The sequence below is a fragment of the Carcharodon carcharias genome, chromosome 21, assembly GCF_017639515.1.
Source record: "Carcharodon carcharias isolate sCarCar2 chromosome 21, sCarCar2.pri, whole genome shotgun sequence".
Taxonomy (NCBI): Eukaryota; Metazoa; Chordata; class Chondrichthyes; order Lamniformes; family Lamnidae; genus Carcharodon; species Carcharodon carcharias.
In genome coordinates this window covers 82,494,536-82,514,382 of record NC_054487.1, presented here as the reverse complement: position 1 = coordinate 82,514,382, position 19,847 = coordinate 82,494,536, and the positions used below count along the sequence as shown (strand labels likewise).

Below are 19,847 nucleotides of genomic sequence, written 5' to 3'. Positions count from 1 at the left end.
GTTTAACATGACTTGCTTGCTTTTGTACTCTATGCCCTTATTGGTAAAGTCCAGGACACCGTATGCTTTATTAACCACCCTCTCAGCCTGTGCTGCCATCTTCAATGATTTATGCACCTATAAACTCCTTCAGCTCCTGCACCGCTTTTAGAATTGTACCCTTTATTTAATTTTGCCTCTCTGCCAAAATGTATCACTTCACAATTCTCTGCATTAAATTTTATTTGTCACTTTTCTGCCCATTCCACCAACATGGATGATGTTCTTTTTGGAGTTCTACATTATCCTCCTCATGGTTCACAATACTTCCAAGTTTCTGATCATCTGCAAATTTTGAAAATCCTCAAATTCCTTCCCTAAAGAACATTAATGAACAAGATGGGTTTTTACAACTTCAGTTTGGTCCAATGATCAAACCGTTCTAGGTTTCTGGAACCCCAGGCATGAAAATAAAATTTTTGCAAAACCAAGTACAAATTAATCTAAATCGGGTGTCAAATTATGTTTGATAACTCTTCTGTAAAGGACTTCGGGACAATTTATTACAGTAGAGGTGTTATTTTGTTACAGCAGAAAATGTAAACTTCACAGAACCACAGAATTGTTATAGTGAAGAAGGAGGCCATTCAGCCCATCGTGGCTGCACAGGCTCTCAACATTTTAATTTAGTGCCAATCTCCTGCCTTTACCCCACGCATTGGTTGATTATCTAAATAGAAACAATCCCCCTTTGAATGCCACAATTGAATCTCCACCACACTTCTGGGCAGTGCATTCCAACCTTATCTACTTGCTGTGTGAAAAAGTTTCTTCTCACCTCGCGTTTGCTTCTTATGCAAAACACTTTAAAACTGTGCCCTCTTGTTCTCGATCCATTTATGAACAATAACAATTTCTCCCTATCTACCCTGTCCAGACCCCTCATGATTTTGAAAAATTCTATCAAGTCTCCTTTCAGCCTTCTCCTCTCCAAAGAAAACAGTCCCAATTTCTCCAATCTTTCCTTATAACTGAAGTGTCTCATCCCTGGAACCATTCTCCTAAACCTCCTCTGCACTCTCTCCAACATGTTCACATCCTTCCTATAGCGTGGCGCCCAGAACTGTACATAATACTCCAGCTGAGGCCTAACCAGTGTCTTATATAAGTTCATCATAGCCTCCCTGCTCTTGTACTCTATGCCCCTATTAATGAATCCTAGAATACTTTTTGCTTTAGAAACAGCTCTCTACCTGTCCTGTCTTTAATGACTTATGTACATATACACCCAGGTCTCTCTGCTCCTGCATACCCTTTAGAATAGTTTCCTTTATTTTATACTGTCTCTCCATGTGCTTTGTACCAAAGTGTATCACCTCACACTTCTCCGCATTGAACTTCATCTGCCACCTATCTGCCCACTCCACCAATGTGTCAATGTCCTTCTAAAGTTCTACACTGTCCTCCTCACAGTTTACAATTTCCCCAAGTTTTGTGTCATCCCCAAACTTTGAAATTGTCCTCTGCACATCAAGATCTAGATCATTTATATGTATCAGGAAGAGCAAGGATCCCAATAACGACACCCAGGGAGCTCCACTACAAACCTTCTTCCAGCCTGAAAAATACCCATTAACCATTACTCTCTGTTTCCTAGCCTTCAGCCAATTTTGTATCCATGTTGCTACTGCCCTTTTTAGTCCATGACCTAAAACTTTCCTCACAAGTCTGTTGTGCAGCACTGTATTGAACGTCTTTTGGAAGTAAACTTCTCAATATGATTGAGAAAATAAGAAACTATAATATATACAGTTACTCAAGCAGGGCTTGTTGTGTTGGCAAGGAAGCTGGAACATCTATTTGCTTATCTCATCAAAGAATGGTGCACTGTATCAGGAGGTGGGGTTAGAAATCACAGCTATATGAATGAATAAAGCAATGTGGTCTACACTCCATTCTGTACTGCACCATGGTTCCCCACCTTCAACACCAACTCAGGGCCTGACTGTGGGAAGTGATGCAGAATAGATGTTGCAATGTCACTAGAACATGCTTCCTAACAGTCAGCTACAAGGAGATCTCTAAGCAGGTTACGTGCTTGGCCACAGGAGATCAATATCTTGGCAAACCCACAGCATGAACAGAATTGCTGGTGATGACGAGTAAGAGCAAGGCCAAATGGGAAAAACAAAGAGAAGGGAACCAACAATATAAGACACTACACAAGAGACAATTCACCCCACCATACCTACACATTGCAAAACCAACGCCTCTTGTTCCTCATAACCCTGTATCCTCCTTTGCTTAAAACTATTTATCCCATTTTCCCTTTCAAGCTGCAATGCTGGATTTCTCAAACAAACTTTAAATAAAAAAGAAGTTGTGCACTAAACATGATTATAGTTCAGTTCAATCTCTTCAGGAATGCAAGTGGTCAGAAATCAGTTATGAAATATTTTCTGGTTCATACCTAGTTCTTCCAACGATGGGACTCCATACTTTTCATCATGGTCATCAAAGACAGGTGTTGTACATTTTCCCATTGCTTCAGCAGTGATTGTTCCCACCGGCATTTCTATAGATTCCATTCGGCTTATAAGTGTCTGGAAATGCTTGTAAGTTAGAGGTGGCTGACCACCATTGCGTTCTATGATTCTGATAAAAGAAACCAGTTCAACAGCTGATGAGTCACGGCTATGATAGATCTAGTTTGACTAAATTGCTTGGAACTCTGTTCTGTATCATTAATTGATATCAAGCATAGAAACTAATTAAACCATACCAGTTTTTAACGAAAGGGCAATTCAGACCAACTTCTGCTATTAAACACTTAACTAGGAAGTTTAAAAGCAAAATACGAACATACGAATTCGGCCCCTCGAGCCTGCTCCACAATTTGATAAGATCATGGCTGATCTGATTGTGGTGTCAACTCCACTTTCCTGTCTACCCCCTAAATTCTTTGACTCTTCTGTCAATCAAGAATCTATCTAACTCAGCCTTAAAAATATTTAATGACCCAGCCCCCACTGGGGTAGAAATTCCACAGACTAATGATCCTCTGAGAGGAAAAAAATTCTCCTTATCTCGATCTTAAATGGGAGACCCCTTATTTTTAAACTGTATCTGCTAGTTCCAGCTCTCCCACAAGGGAAAACATCTTTTCAACATCAACCCTGTCAAGTCCCCTCAGGATCTTATATGTTTCAATAAGATAACCTCTCATTCTTCTAAACTCCAATGGATACAGGTGCAATCTGTCCAATCTTTCCTCATAAGATAACCGCCCCATCCCAGAAATCAGTCAAATGAACTTTCTCTGAATTGTTTCTAATGCAATTATATCCTTTCTTAAATAAAGAAATCAATACTGTCCACAATACTCCAGATGTGATCTCACCAACACACTGTACAAATGTAACAAAACATCCCTACTTTTGTACTTCATTCCCCTTGCAACAAACAATGTTACATTTATCTTCCTAATCATTTGATGTACCTGCATACCAACTATTTATGATTCATGTACCATGCTTTCAGGACTAAAGAAATCAACCTGTGCTCTTTGTAACATCTGCTAAACACTGATGATGGGTGTTATTAGTAACCGTTTGGGAACATGCCTGCTACTTTTTTAAGTGAAACAGAGCCACTCAAACTAGTTTCTAGTTTTTAAAGGTAACAAAGTCAAAGACAACTCTATGTATATTGTACTACTGCTTTGCACTGTCTCTGTTATGAGAAACTGCAAGTGAGCAATATAAATCCTCCAGCAGCATCCAGTGTCAGCAAACACATACTGCAAGCTCAATACATTACTCTTTAAAAATAAACTTGACAAAATGATTCATATACAAATAGACAAGCCCACATAAAATGAATTACTATTTCATGCGAGGATAAAGATTATAAGGACACAGGGATAACATCTGATGCATTGAACTGGTTATATATCAAAGTATTGGAATGCCCACAAAGGAATTGCAATAACAAATTGGAGCAAGAATGCCATGACATTCTTCACCACAACTTCAAAATAAGTGGAAAATTCAACTTTAAGTACTGAGCATTTACAATCAAACATTCTATTGTCATCTTTAATTGTTCACTCTATTAACAAGATACAAAATTTCTTACTGACAGCTTCTGAACACTGCTGACAAGTGCAATAAGTGAGTATATTCTCGTACACGAGAGGTCTTTCAAAACTGACTTTTTTTCCCAAAAGGTTTGTTACAAAGTTGGTTGACATGAACAGAACCTTACTTACAAACTAGTTGACACTTCAAAAACTTACATGTCCAAATCATACAAAGTGTGTGAAATCTGTACGATCACCTCTACCCCTGCCTCGATGGCCAATTTCTTGATAGCTGCATCTCGCTCCTTGCTAAAGGGCTCAGAGTCATATTCAAAGGTAAGACGGGAAATATTCCATTCCTAGAGCAGATTTAAATAAACAAAAACTGTTAGTTTGACAGATGCCAATGTACAGGGCATGGGTTGTATCCACCATTCCCATATGAGATCCCACATGAAGAGGGAGGCAGAGTAGAAATTCATAGGAGTTGGGAAAAAAGGGAATAACAAACCCCCCACACTGCTATTGCACACCACCTAGTATCTGACCATGGTGAAACATTTCAGAGGCTTCTGAACAAGTGATTCTGTTTATCCTGCCTCCCAAGCACTCATTATTTGCACAGGCATTTGGAAACTGGAAAGAAGGGAATAAATGATACTCAAACTAAAGTAAACACATTAATACAAACAACAAATATAAAAGCTAAACTGTGCCTGGAGAATATTTTAAAATATTTTATTTAAATTTGTGTAACAATAAATAATCATGTGCCAATTTCTCAACATTTGTTTAACAAAACCAGATGTTATTAATAAAAATCAACATGAGAGGCAAAATAGCCTCTCAAAACATCACCTTACAGCAGGTTATGCTCTCTGAAAGCTGGACACCATACATTTGGGTGATCTGCTGGTGTTTACTGCAAACAATATCCAACTTCCAAGAACATTCTAGTCTAACAATGCAATAAATTTTCCAAGACTTTTGAGAAATACAGTGCAAAACAAAACATTGCAGCAATTATACAGAATACATTTGTATGATCCGTGAATGCACTAATATGTTTATAAGAAATGTAAATCTCTTAATTCACAGTTGGCATAAGATTAAGTCTATCACAAAGCCTCCTTCTAAGTATCGTAGGTGGTATTGATGTACTACAACCCAATGAAATTTTAGGAAGCTGTTTTTCAATATTAACAATTGCCTATAGAAATGAAGCTTCAGATTTCTCCTGGCAATTGTTTAGTATTTGTTTCTTTGACAGTACATACAAAATCACCTTCAGTGATTGAGGTTGACCAGTTTTCTGTGTTGACATACAGGTGGTCATTCTAGAAGTTATTTTGCACCATTTGGAATTTTGAGTTGCCTGAAGCATTAGTGCTATTTTTTTGTAGATGGTTCCACAAAGATCATTAGACAATGTAGACTATTGTGCAACCATTATATCTGAGCCAGAGATACCTTTATACAGAGATACCTCCTTACAAGATATTGCAGCATTTAAATCCTTCTACACACCTTAAACAATCTGGGAAAGACATCAGCTGGCTGTCCACGTACAACGAATAAGCGGGAGTTTAATTTCCACAAACTGGCATCAAGGTCTTCAAGACACTGTAGCAGAAATCTGGGGATCAGAACGAAACAGCAATGTTAATTCAATATACCCCATTTATGGCTTAGTAACTGAGAGGACACGCCACTAAGATTTGAAATTAACACTATATCTTTGAACAATATTTGAAACTAATCCTCCCACCTCCTCCATGTGGATTAGAAATCATGCATTCATTCACATTTATTTTCAACTCAAGTGAGATCTTGCTCTGGTGTTAATTGCTGTTTCTACAGGACACAAAGCCTCCAATGGAATATTAAACCAGTTTTGAAATGTGCTTCAGTAAATGGACATGGTGTGCAATGCAGCAGCTGCTAAATTACAAACGATTAATACATGATTGAAACCATTAGACAATTGACCAATTCAATAATAAATGGCATAAATGTCACATCCAAATTCTTAACATTTGCTCTGTATTCCATGATTTTGGGCCAATGAACTATAACAAACCAGGTAGTATATTGTCCCATACTTCATTAGGGCTTAATCCCAGCCACATCAGGTATTCAGCAAAATGATAGCGATAGAAACTAGCAACTGGGAACATTCATTAAATTCCCAGAAGCTCAGATCAACCATAAAGTCAAACGGCAGACCAAGATCAGTGCAGCATTTAAAACTAAAAGCTAACCACTTCAGAAGCTGCCCTTCTGAAATAAAAACAGAAACGACTTTGCAGGCCCTGCAGGCATCAACTGTGGAAAGAGAAAAAAGGTTGGGCTAATATTTTATATCAATGATCTTGCATCGGGACTGAAATATCATTGATCTGAAACATCAACACAATCCTGTCCAAAAAGAACAGAATGATAAACCAGGTAACAAATAAACCAGACAGTTTAATGTCTGTGGTGGGGAGACATCTAGAGACCATAATCAAGAACAAAATTAGTTATCACGTGACAGAACATTGATTAATATATGATAGCCAGGACAGATTTGTTAAAGGAGAAGCCTGTCTTACAAACTTCATTGAGTTCTCAATAAAATAATGGACAGGCCTGATGAAGGTACTACAGTTGATGCTGTGTATGTGGACTGTCAAAGGTGTTTAATAAAACGCCATATAATAGGCCTGTCTGCAAAAACTGCATGGGGTTAAAGGGGCATTGACAGCATAGATAGGAAAGTGGCTAAGGGACAGAAAGCAGAGAGTAGTGCTGAATGCTTGCTATACAGACCAGTGGAAAGTATGCAGTAATGTTCCCCAGGGGTCAGTGTTGGAGACACTGATACACTAATAACCTAGATTTGGGTTTCCAGGGCATAATTTCAAAGTTTTCAGATGCTAAGAAACTTGGAAATGTAATTAACAATGGGGCAGATAGTGACAAAATTCAAGAGGATATAGACAGACTAGTGAAATGGGCAGACACATGGTAGATGCAGTTTAACACTACAAGAAGTGTGATATGCTGCATTCTGGTAGGCAGAAAAAGGGAGAATCTAAATCAAATGGTGCGATTTGAAAGGGAGTGCAGGAACAGAGAGACACCTGTCACGTGATAACTAATTTTGTTCTTGATTATGGTCTCTAGATGTCTCCCCACCACAGACATTAAACTGTCTGGTTTATTTGTTACCTGGTTTATCATTCTGTTCTTTTTGGACAGGATTGTGTTGATGTTTCAGTTCAATAATATTTCAGTCCTGATGCAAGATCATTGATATAAAATATTAGCCCAACCTTTTTTCTCTTTCCACAGTTGATGCCTGCAGGGCTTGCAAAGTCGTTTCTGTTTTTATTTCAGATGGGCAGCTTCTGAAGTGGTTAGCTTTTAGTTTTAAATGCTGCACTGATCTTGGTCTGCCGTTTGACTTTATGGTTGATCTGAGCTTCTGGGAATTTAATGAATGTTCCCAGTTGCTAGTTTCTATCGCTATCATTTTGCTGAATACCTGATGTGGCTGGGATTAAGCCCTAATGAAGTATGGAACAATATACTACCTGGTTTGTTATAGTTCATTGGCCCAAAATCATGGAGTACAGAGCAAATGTTAAGAATTTGGATGTGACATTTATGCCATTTATTATTGAATTGGTCAGTTGTCTAATGGTTTCAATCATGTATTAATTGTTTGTAATTTAACAGCTGCTGCATTGCACACCATGTCCCATTTACTGAAGCACATTTCAAAACTGGTTTAATATTCCATTGGAGGCTTTGTGTACAAATGTTTGAAGGTGGCAGAACAGATTGAAAAGGCAGGATTGGCCTGGAGTCTCCAGGAATTGAAGATCAATCTTGAGGGTACTGCTGTGTGCAGCCCTGGAGAAAAATCATTGGGACATTAAAAAAGTTTTTAAAACATTTTCTTTGAACATTTCTCTTTACCAGATATAAAAATATTGAAAACGGGGAAACAAAAATTCATCCACGGGATGTGGGCTTCGCTGGCCGGGCCAGCATTTATTGCCCATCCCCAGTTGCCCTTGAGAAGGTGGTGGTGAGCTGCCTTCTTGAACCGCTGCAGTCCATGTGTCACAAGGATGGATGTGTTGGCCGATTAATGGCTGCAGCGTGGGGGCAAGTCATGTGATGAAACCTCCAGGAATACATTTAATCACAAGTTGGCAAACCTAAAAGGCTGGTAGGGGAAATGAGCTTTATGAATTGGGGGGGGGGGGGTAGGGAACAAAAGCACAGAAGTTATGATGAACCTTCATAAATCACTGGTTTGGCCCCAGCTGGGGTTTTGCAACCAATTCTGGGATGTGAATGGTTTAGAGACACTCATGAGAATGGCTTTAATGCTGAAGGTCAGGGGTCAGGAGTGAGGCTGTCTCCATGGTGGCCACCAGGGGACGTCAGCACGTCGGTGACGCTCTGGCTGCCATGGTGAATGGACGCACCCCCGCTGTTGTCATGGCGATCGGTAAACCCCCGTGTTGCCACGGTGACCGGTGACGCCCCGTTGCCGCGGTGATCGGACTCGCCCCTGTGATTGCCGTGTCGCTCACCCTTCCCCCCTCACTCACCTCCATCGGTTAATGCCGACACCGGAGGAACCAGCGAACCACGGGTCGACGATGTAGACGCAGCGGATGGTGTCCGAGCCCAGCAGCGCCTCCAGCAGCGCCGGGTTGTCGTGGAGCCGGAGCCCCTTCCGAAACCAGTGGATCGAGTGGCGGCCCATGGACCCCCGACCAGAAATCCAACCGGTCTCAGATTCAGGTTCTCCCACCCGCGACTGGAAACCGTTAAACGGTTAAAATTTCAAGCTTGCCCCCACTTGGTCCCACCGCCGCCGCCGCCCAGCGCTCGAGCTGTCAGGGAGAGCTCGCGCGCGGAGAGCCGTGTGCCGGCCCCGCCCCCTTCCCTCGCCAGCAGCCATTGGCTGAGCCAGAGATACGTGACCGGCTGCTCACGTGGCTCAGTGCTGGTGTCGCTGCCCGCCTTGACCCGCCCCTTTCCACGGGCTCCGTCACTGATTGGCCGATGCTGACGAAGTACCCGGATGGGCCGGCGGCGCCTTGCGGAATTGCGCAGGCGCGGAGCCTTTTGGCAACAGTGTCTGGTCCGTAACAAAAACAGAATTAGCTGGAAAAACTCAGCAGGTCTGGCAGCATCGGCGGAGAAGAAAAGAGTTGACGTTTCGAGTCCTCATGTTCTGTCGAAGGGTCATGAGGACTCGAAACGTCAACTTTTTTGTTTTTATGTCTGGTGCATTGTAGTTCAGGCTGAGAGAGGTGCGGGGTGTTATTCTTTCAACTCCCTTCATTTCCTCTCATCCCTACCCCCCTCTATCCTTTGTTCCTCCCCACTCCCCCACCCTCCATTCCGCACCCCTCATTCCCCCTCCTCTTCATCTCCCACCCTCTCATCCCCCGCCCAACTTCATTCCCCCACCCTCCATTCCAGCACCCCTCCTTCCCTCCTCATCACCCGCCACCCTGATTTCCCCTTCCCTTGTTGTATTACATTAAATATTATATACGTACAAGTTGTTGAGCAAGGGAGTTTTCCTGGTACTTTGACCAACATTTACACCCCGCCCAGCCAACATCATCAACGATAGCCATCAGTCATTTGTCTCAAAACGAAAAAAAAAAATGGCTGGAAAAACTCAGCAGTCTCATGTTTGCTGGTGAAGTCTTTTTTGTGTGAAAAATAGCTGTCATTTCTGCTTACAGTCACCAGACTGCAAAAGCAATTCACTGTCTGTGAAGTTCTTTGGGATCTCCTGCGATTGTGAAAATCCCCATATAAATGTGATATTGTTTTAAGCTGTAGCTGTTGGTATGTTGCAGTCGAGAAATGACTGTGTCTTGAGAGGATGTTGTAGGGAGTAGTCTAGCTTTATAGATGCCCAAAGCACCAAAGATTCAGAATTGAATTGTCCCACCCTCCTATCCTTCTTCAAGGGCTTGGACTTTTAAAAGGGCTTGATGTTGTCACAATGTTGAGACTGCAACTGAACACCAGCTTAAGAATTGTGGTTGAACCTTGCAGTGCCAATATAAACCAACAAAATTTACAGTTTATGCTAGAGTTCAGGCTGATCATGTGGCTACATCCGAGACAAAGGATAGGGATTCGACTGATGCTGCCCTTGAAAAATGCCCTTGAATTCCATCACTGAGTGCTGTCATCCAGCACTGAGACCATGGCAGTTTAGTATTGAGATCTGGGCTGAAGCTGGGGGTACTGCCAGGAACCAAGGATTCTCCTCAGACGTGTTGCTGAATAGGACTCTGCCTGAGGCAAACAGCCCCAAGGTCCTGAGTTGTTTTTATAGGGGAAAAGTGAACATGCCTGTTCAGGATATCCCAAAGTAATTTACAGCCAATGAATTAGAAATTTAAAAAACCCAGGACTTACATATAGTGCCTTTCATGACCTGAGGAAGATGGTAAGAATTAGAAGAAGCTCACCATGTGGTTGTTCACTTTCTGTTTAGTTCCTACAGCTCATTACTGACCAAGGAATGCACCTGATATATGAATACTGTTTATGCTGTCCCACTATACACAGAGACTAGTTAAAACTGAAGCCATTTCGAGCCTGTTACCTGGAGCCCACTGCTCTGCTACCACCTTCCCTGCCTGTAAAAGCCTTGTCAAACACTATACTTAAATCCTGATTACATTCAGTTAACCTCACAGCAAGAAAGCACTAGGGGGAGCAGGAGGCTGTGTGTTATTTCGTATCACAAGAGAAAGGTCATACAGCTCATCTTAGCTCATGTGTCCCAAAATCCAAAAATCATATCTCTATTAGACTTGCTGGGAATCCATTCCAAATCTTGACAGGACAATAAATGCTGCACTTGCCACTAACACTCACAATCCATGAACAAGTAAAAAAAAGCATCAGCCACTTGGCACACAACAGAGCCACACAAACAACAACGTGATAATGATCAGATCATCTGTTTTAGTGATGTTGGTTAAAGGATAAATATTGGCCGGGACACCTGCTCTTCTTTGAAATAGTACTCTTGGATCTTTTATGTCTACACGAGAGGGCAGATGAGGCTATAGCCCTGGTTATTCTTTTACACACACAGGCTGCTGCCAACCACCTCTGAAAGTCAGGGCAGTGCCTGTAACCTCAGCATACATCATAAGATTCAGCAGGACTATACCCACCCATGTACATTGGGAATCGGGTTTATCCTGCTCCACACTATCAATGCAATTATATGTGCATCCTTCTCAGAGGGCAGCAGTCATGTTGTGAGACTATATGTAACAGTGGCTTGGTCTGCAAGAACTCAACCTACCAGTGTGACTCAGAGAAAGGGGTTTGCGGTATGAAGTGCTTTGCTTTGCTAGGAGTCCTTGCTGTACTTCAGTTTGATTCAAAAGGTCCTATGGCACAATATGCAAAACACTCTTAGTTAAGACCACCAGCACTGACTAGAGTTATAGTTCTGTGGCCCAACAGCCCAGAGGTTGTACATTCAAAGTCCAAGAATGGCCAAATGTGAAACTGAATCCAATAAGTAATTTCTTGGGTAGCAACAGGAAAATAGCCATGAAATCTATACTCATTTTTACCACACCATGTTACTGTTCCTAGGAGAAGTGAATAAAACTCTTATTAGCATTTGTGCTATTGCATTACAAAAACCAACAGAAACTCAATTTATCTCAGAAGCAGAACAAGTGTTGAATAAGCCTTTGAAATAATCACTCCAGTTTCTGTGAGAATTACAACAGGTGGCAGAGCAGGAGCCAGTCTCAAATTTCATGACAATTCACCGTTGGAAATGTCATGGATCGTGTGTTTACTATCATGAATCATCGCTCACAATGAAACTCCTGCATCAAAACTAAAGGGTGAAGATTTTGTACTTTTAACAATTTAGCAACCCAGCTAACACATTGTGTGGGGTTGAGAGGGTGTAAGTATCAGCACTGTAGCGCGCATGCATAATATGTCACCAGCCATTCAACAAAGGCACATGCATGTCCATAGTAAAGAATTAACTTGCGTTTAAATAACAACTTTCATAATCTCACCAAGTCCCTGAGAACTTTATAGCATCTGAAACATGGGAAGGGAAGGAAGCCACTTGACCCCTCAAGCCTGTTCTGCCATTCAATGTGATTATGGCTGATCTGTGACATAACTTTACATACCTGTCTTTGCCTCATATCCCTTAATATCTTTGGTTAAAAATCTGTCAGTCTCAAAATTAAATTTAATAATTGCGCTAACATCAATCACCATTTGGGGAAGAAAATTCCAAACTTCCACCACCCTTGTAGAAGTGTTTCCTAACTTCACTCCTCAAACAAAAACAAAAATAGCTGGAAAAACTCAGCAGGTCTGACAGCATCTGTGAAGAGGAACACAGTTAATGTTTCGAGTCCGTAAGACTTTCTGATGACTTACTGCCTCCGCAGTATTTTGCTTTTTTCACTCCTGAAAGGTCCAGCTCTGATTTTTAGATAGCACCCCATGGTCCTAGACTTGCCAACCAGCGGTAATAGTTTTTCTCTATCTACCGTATCTGTTCTCTTTAATATCTTGAAAACATTAATCATGTCACCCTTTAACCTTCTAAATTCCAAGGAATATGACCTTAGTTTGTGTAATCATTTCTTGCAATTTAACCTTTGGTGTCTCAGTATCATTCTGGTAAATCTTTGCTATACTTCTTCCAAGGCCAATATATTCTTCCTAAGCTGTGGTGCCCAGAATTGCTCACAGTATTCCAGGTGTGGTCTAACTAGGGCTTTGTACATGAATCCTATACCTTGGATTCTAGTGCTCTAGATATAAAGGCATTACATTAGCCTTTTTTGCTGAAAAGAGAGATTGTCCTGCACTCATCAGGACAGACACAAGAATGCCAGATTTCAAACCATCACAACAATTTATACTACAGGAGAAAAGGGTGCTGATTCGTTGGCAAGTCAGCTGTGATCCGTTGAGGTGTTGCCATGGAGAAAACAAGAGGAACTATAGGCTCCCCAAGCTACTGGATAATTCAAAAAAAGGCGCAAGGTTCAAACATACTCCTTTTGGTTTGCAGAGAACAGGCCCCTAAGCATGAATGTAGTCACTTCAAGCAAGGTTACAAACTCCACTGATTATCTTAACTTGGTTTCTAGTGTGGCTATTGGCATACTCATGACCCTTTGTTGATTATTTTCTGCACCTATTCATGATATTTTAGTTATTTGTCTCACTTGACTCCCAAGTCCCTTTGGACCACCAATGTTTCTAGTTTTTCATCATTTAGAAAGCCCCCTGTTCTATCCTTTTCAGGTCCAATGTGGATGATCTCACATTTGCCTATACTGAAATCCATTTACCACAGTTTTGCACATTCACTTAATCTATCAATGTCCATTTCTAATGTTGTGTTTCCATCTACACAGCTAACAATGTTATCTTTGTGCAATCAGCAAATATGGATATGACACCAAACTGCGGAGGCAGGGAAGTTCACATTCGAGAGAAACTTAAGGTGATAAAGGCTTGGAACAGGGTCGGCAGCCCTGCGGGGAGGCAGCAGTATTGCCAAGATGGAAGGAAGCAGTCATTTAGCTCAGCTCAAGTCAGGTGCAAGTCAGATGTCGAGGCTTCATTTTTCTGTGAGGGTGGGCTTGATACATCATCTGAATTGGAGCCAAGATAGTCTCTAAACAACATTGGTGATACTTTCATAAAACTGTAAAAAAAAAGGAGTCTTCCAGGAATTGTGTGTTCCTGTATCTGATAAGATCAATTCTGCTCATCAAAGAGCAGGGCTCAACATTTATATTGTTATGATGCCCAGCTGAGGTTACCCCTGGACAAGCCTGATCCCAGAGTGGAACCCAGCTTGACAGATCCTAACTTTTATTTTTTGTTTAGATACATGGAGGGAGGGGTGGGGGGGGGGGGGGGGTGTGTGTGTGTGTGTGTATGTGTGTGTGGTGCCTACTGAACAGAGTCACCGGCGTCAGCTAATGAACTTTTAACAAAAGCATAAAACGTTTATTAAACAAGAAAATGTGAACTATACTACAATACTCCTTCACCCACAACTATACCTTTACAGATATATACAGATTTGTCAGGAAAACACAAGTTACAAAAGCTGTCTTATACACTAATGTTCACAATAACTACACAGTCCACGCAAACCAATAAGCACCCTGTGGTCAGGCACATCAACCTCTGAAACCAAATGACAGATGTCACCTCAGCCAGATGCTAAGGATCTCTCTTCAACTCTCCCCAGATGCTTGAGCCAATTGGTCTCAATGCACTCTGTATTTCACATGAGGGTTTCCAATCTCCTCTCCAACAACTCGCTTTGGAATCTTCTCCTAAACTGACAATTTCTCTCAGGTGCTACCGCAAGGGTTTGCCTCCAGGTTTCAAACTGTCCTTCTGATGTTCCCCTCCCCTGGGTCACTACATGACTTCAAGCCTTCTTCCATGCACTCTCTCTCACTGACTCAACCATCAACAGTACACCACTGCTTCACATGCCCATAGCAAAGAGTTACAAACCTTTAATTCTCTGCCCCTCACTCCTAACTTCACTTAAAAGGACGTTTTCCAGGTTCCTGCCCTTCCTTTGACTGGTCTGCTTGGGACTTCCTCCTGTTCCACTGTCCTGGGTTTTGGGGTCTTTTCTTTAGCTTGAGACTGGCTCTCTGTCCCCTTTTCTCCAGTCTCTCCTGGCAGCTGTCTTCAAAACCAACTGAACTCAGACAGCTTCCAAATCAAACTGCTGTTTCTAGTTTTTTCTGTGTGTGCCTGTGGGAGGAAACTGCCTCTCTGGACCCCTGTTGCTAGGCAACTGCCCAGTTTTTCTATTCTTATTTGTTTAACTTAGCTGTAAGAGTCGTAAAACTCTCATTAGAAATGCAGGCATCTTTTAAAGTGAAACTAACACTCCATCTGACCTTTTCTTAACACACTAATACAGAAATACAAATCATTCTTTAATATAAAAGCTAAAAATCATTCCTAACACCCACAAATACAAACATAGCTTACTTAAACTATATTTCCTAACTATATGCATACTGCAAGGCATCATGATGTGTCATTTGTTGTAAAATGTGACAACTATGCAGTTTTACCCTGTTTGACATTTCTGTTAAGCAAAACAGACAGTAGTTTCAAAAGCAAAATACAAAACTTAATCAACTTGATTGTGTTTTCTGATGAGGATTGATGAGGACAATGTGGTTGACATGGTCTATATGAACTTCCAAAAGGTCTTTGACAAAGTGTCAAACAATAGGCCTGCGGTAAAGTCGAAGACCATGGAATAACAGGGACAGTGACATGTATACAAAGTTGGCTGAATGACAGGAAACAGAGAATAGTAGTGAATGGTTGTTTTTTGGACTGAAGAAAGGACTATGGCGGAGTTCTCTCAGGGTTGGTACTAAGACCACTGATTTTCTTGCTATCTATTAATGACTTAGGCTTAGGTTTGCAGGGCACAATTTCAAATTTTGCAAATGACTTAGAAGTAATATGAATTGTGAAGGGGGTATAGTGATAGACTTCAAGGAAACATAGACAGGTTGGTGGAATGGGTGGACAGGTGTCAGATAAAATTTAATGCAGAGAAGGGATGCAGAACAGAGCTTGTTAGGGATATTGGGGGTGCTGGGTGTGACTGGGATGACAAGATAGGATGGGGAGGTGGGTGTCGCCAGGGTTGTGGGAGTGTTTCCCTTTTACGGCTGTATTCTTGAGCAGGTTCTATGCCTGTTAGATTAAATAAATCAGTGTAAATATTGGGGTAAGTACAAGGCAATCAGCCCAAGTTTACACACTGACAGATCCAAGTGGGACCATCAGTGTGTGCTCCATGGGGTGCATTCTGGCGGACCACAACGTCCGGATATGAGCATAGGCCCCTGAAAAGTTGCCTCACTGAAGGACAAAGTAGAAATCGGGAAATAATGGAGGAGTATAAGAATGGCACTACAATTGTCATTGGTGATTTTAATCTGCATATTGCCTGGACAAGTCAAATTGGCTGGGGTAACATGGAAGATGAATTTGTAGAGTGCATCAGGGATTGTTTCTTAGAGCAATATGCTGCAGAACCTACCTGGGAACAGGCTATTTTAGATCTAGTAATATGTAAAGAGGTAGGATTAATACAAGATCTCTTGGTTAAGGATCTTCTAGGGGTAGCGACCACAACATGGTAGAATTTGAAATTCAGTTTGAGGGTAAGCAACTCGGATCTCAAACCAGTGTCCTCAAATTATATAAGGGAAATTACAGAGGTATGAAGAAAGAGTTGTCTAAAGCGGGCTGGGAAAATAGACTAAAGGGAAGGTCAGTGGATGAGCAGTTGCAGACATTTAAGCAGATATTTCATAATACTCAGCAAAAATTTAACCCAGTTAAAAAGAAGGACTTGGTGAGACAGATGAACCACCCGTGGTTAACAAAGGTGGTCAAGGAGAGTATCTAGTCAAAAACTAAGGCATGCAAAGCGGTGAAAACTAGTGGTAGGCCAGAGATGGAGAATTTTTTAGGAACCAGCTGTGGATGACTAAAAAACTAATAAAGAGGGAAAAAATTGATTATGAAAGTAAATTGGCAAGAAATATAAAAACAAACAGCAAGAGCTTCTACAGGTATATAAAAAGAGAGCAGCTAAAGTGAGCATCCTTGAAGGATGCGACTGGAGAATTGATAACGGGGAACAGGGAAATGGCACATAATTTAAACCAATATTCTGCACGGTGGAGGACACTATAAACATTTCAAAGATATTAGATAGGCAAAGAGCTAATGGGAGGAAAGATCTTGTAACAGTCTCTATCATGAGGGACAAAGTATTTGACAAACTAATGGGCTAAAGACAGACAAGTCGCCAGGGCCTGATGGCCTGCATCCAAGGGTTTCAAAAGAAGTGGCTGTAGAGATAGTGGAGGCATTGGTCGAAATATTCCAGAACACATTGGATTCCAGGATGTTCCCAGCAGATTGGAAGACCGCTAATGTGATGTCCCTGTTCAGGAAGGGAGGGAGATAAAAGCAGGAAACTATAGGCCTGTCAGTCTAACATCTGTCATTGGAAAAGTGCTAGAGTCCATTATTAAGGAAGAAATAGCAGGACATTTAGAAAAGCTTAACACAATCAAACAGAGTCAACATGGTTTTATGAAAGGAAAATCATGCTTGACAAATTTGCTAGAGTTCTTTGAGCATATTACAAGCAGAGTTGATAAAGGAGAACTGGTAGGTGCAGTGTATTTGGACTTCCAGAAGGCATTTGATAAGGTGCCACATAAAAGATTATTACACAAGATGAAAGCTCATGGTATTGGGGGTAACGTATTGGTGTGGATTGAGGATTGGTTGACACACAGTAGACAGAGAGTCAGCATTAATAGGTCTTTTTCAGGTTGGAAATACATAACTATTGGAGTGTCACAAGGATCAGTTGTAGGGTCTCAATTACTTACAACCTATATTAATGACTTGAAGGAGGGGGCAGAATGTAATGTGTCCAAATTTGCTGATGATACAAAAATAGGCTGGAGAGCATGTTGTGTTGAGGACATAAGGGATCTGCAAGGGGATATAGATATGTTGAGTGAGTGGGCAAAAACTTGGCAGATGGAGTTTAATGTAGGAAAGTGTGAGGTCATGCACTTTGGTAGGAAAAATCAAAAGGCAGACTATTATGTAAATAGAGAGAGACACCGAAAAAGTGCAGTACAGAGGGATCTGTGTGTTCTTATGCGTGAAACACAAAAAGTTAGCATGCAGGTGCAGCAAGTAATTAAGAAAGCAAATAGAATTTTGGCCTATATTGCTAGGGGGTTGGAATTTAAAAATAAGGAAGTCTTGTTACTACTGTATAGGGTGTTGGTGAGGCAGCACCTGGAGTACTGTGTACAGTTTTGGTGCCCGTATTTAAGAAAGGATATACTAACCTTGGTGGCAACTCAAAAGAGATGTACCAGGTTGATTCCTGGGATGAAGGGGTTGACTTATGAAGAATGGCTAAACAAGTTAGGCCTTTATTTATTAGCGTTTAGAAGAATGAGGGGTGATCCTGTTGAAACATACAAGATTCTGAGGGGGCTTGACAGGGTAGATGTTGAGAAGATGTTTCCACTAGTGGAGAAAGCTTGAATTAGGGGACATAATTACAGAATAAGGGGACACTCATTTAAAACTGAGATGCCAAGGAATTTCTTCTCTCAGAGGGTAATGAATATCTAGAATTCTCTACCTCAGAGAATTGTGGAGGCTGGATCATTGAAAGTAATTAAAGAGGAGGTAGATAGATTTTTGAAATATCGGGGAGCTGAGGGCTATGAGGAGCTGGCATAAAAGAGGAGCTGGAGACTGGGGCAGATCAGCTATGATCTCATTGAATGGCGGAGCAGGCTTGAGGGGCTGAATGGCCTACTCTTGCTCCTATTTCATATGTTCTTATGTAAATTACAGGCCCCAATAGTAACAAATGTCTCAGTGTTCACTGCTTTTTTAAATGGGATGTAGGTGTCGCTGGCAAAGCCAGCATTTGTTCGCTATCCCTAATAGCCCTTGAACTGATTGGCTTATTAGCTCATTTCAGAGGACAATTAAGAGTCAACTACATTACCTTGGATTTGATGTAACATGTAGGCCAGCCCAAGTAATGTTGACAGATTTCCTTCCCCAAAGGACATTAGACGGACTTTTAATGACGATGAGTGATGGTTTCATAATCACAGTTACAGAGAGCAGCTTTACATGCCAGATTTTATTGATTGAATTTAAATTCCACCAGCTGCTGTGAGATTTGAACCCAACACCCTAGAGTATAGCCCAGACCTCTGGAATACTAAGCCAGTCACATTATCACCATGCCACTATCTCCCCCTAAACCAGCTAATGGAGGATCTGGACCATTTTGTCCCATTGTGGGCACCTTTAGGAAGGATGTGAAGGAAATAGAGGCAGTGCAGATTTACTAGATTTACTAGAATGGTACATCAGTATGAGGGACATCAGTTTCGTGGATAGATTGAAGAAGTTTGGGTTGTTCTCCTTAGAGAAGAGTAGGTTGAGACAGGAGATTTGATAGAAGTGTTTAAAATAAAGAGTTGATAGGAAAAAAATGTTCCTGTTGGCGGAAGCACTGAGAATCATGGACACCAATATAAGGTGAATACCAAAGAACCAACAGCGACCATAAGACCATAAGACATAGGAGCAGAAATTAGGCCATTCGGCCCATCGAGTCTGCTCCGCCATTCAATCATGGCTGATAAGTTTCTCAACCCATTCTCCCACCTTCTCCCCGTAACCTTTGATCCCCTTACCAATCAAGAACCTATCTATCTCCGTCTTAATTACACTCAATGACCTGGCCTCCACAGCCTTCTGTGGCAATGAATTCCATAGATTCACCACTCTCTGGCTGAAGAAGTTTCTCCTCATCTCTGTTCTAAAAGGTCTTCCCTTTACTCTGAGGCTGTGCCCTCGGGTCCTAGTCTCTCCTACTAATGGAAAATTCTTCCCCACGTCCAGGCCTTTCAGTAATCTGTAAGTTTCAATTAGATCCCCCCTCATCTTTCTAAACTCCGTCGTGTATAGACCCAGAGCCCTCAAATGTTCCTCATGTGTTAAGCCTTTCATTCCTGGGATCATTCTCGTGAACCTCCTCTAGACCCTCTCCAGGGCCAGCACATCCTTCCTGAGATACGGGGTCCAAAATTGCTCACAA

General features: G+C 41.5%; 1 protein-coding gene across 2 annotated transcripts in view; it reads right to left on the bottom strand.

The window, feature by feature from the left end:
• Positions 1–8,975, bottom strand: part of cry1b (cryptochrome circadian regulator 1b) — a 29,171-nt gene extending 20,196 nt beyond the window's left edge. For both annotated transcript variants that reach the window (XM_041216027.1, XM_041216028.1), the window contains exons 1-4: positions 8,671–8,975; positions 5,588–5,696; positions 4,277–4,419; positions 2,450–2,634 (exon numbers count right to left, since the gene is read on the bottom strand). In XM_041216027.1, the coding sequence (XP_041071961.1) occupies positions 2,450–2,634; positions 4,277–4,419; positions 5,588–5,696; positions 8,671–8,828 (595 nt within the window). In that variant the 5' untranslated portion in view covers positions 8,829–8,975. The remainder of the gene's footprint in view (positions 1–2,449; positions 2,635–4,276; positions 4,420–5,587; positions 5,697–8,670) is intronic.
• Between the last annotated feature and the right edge of the window lie 10,872 nt (positions 8,976–19,847).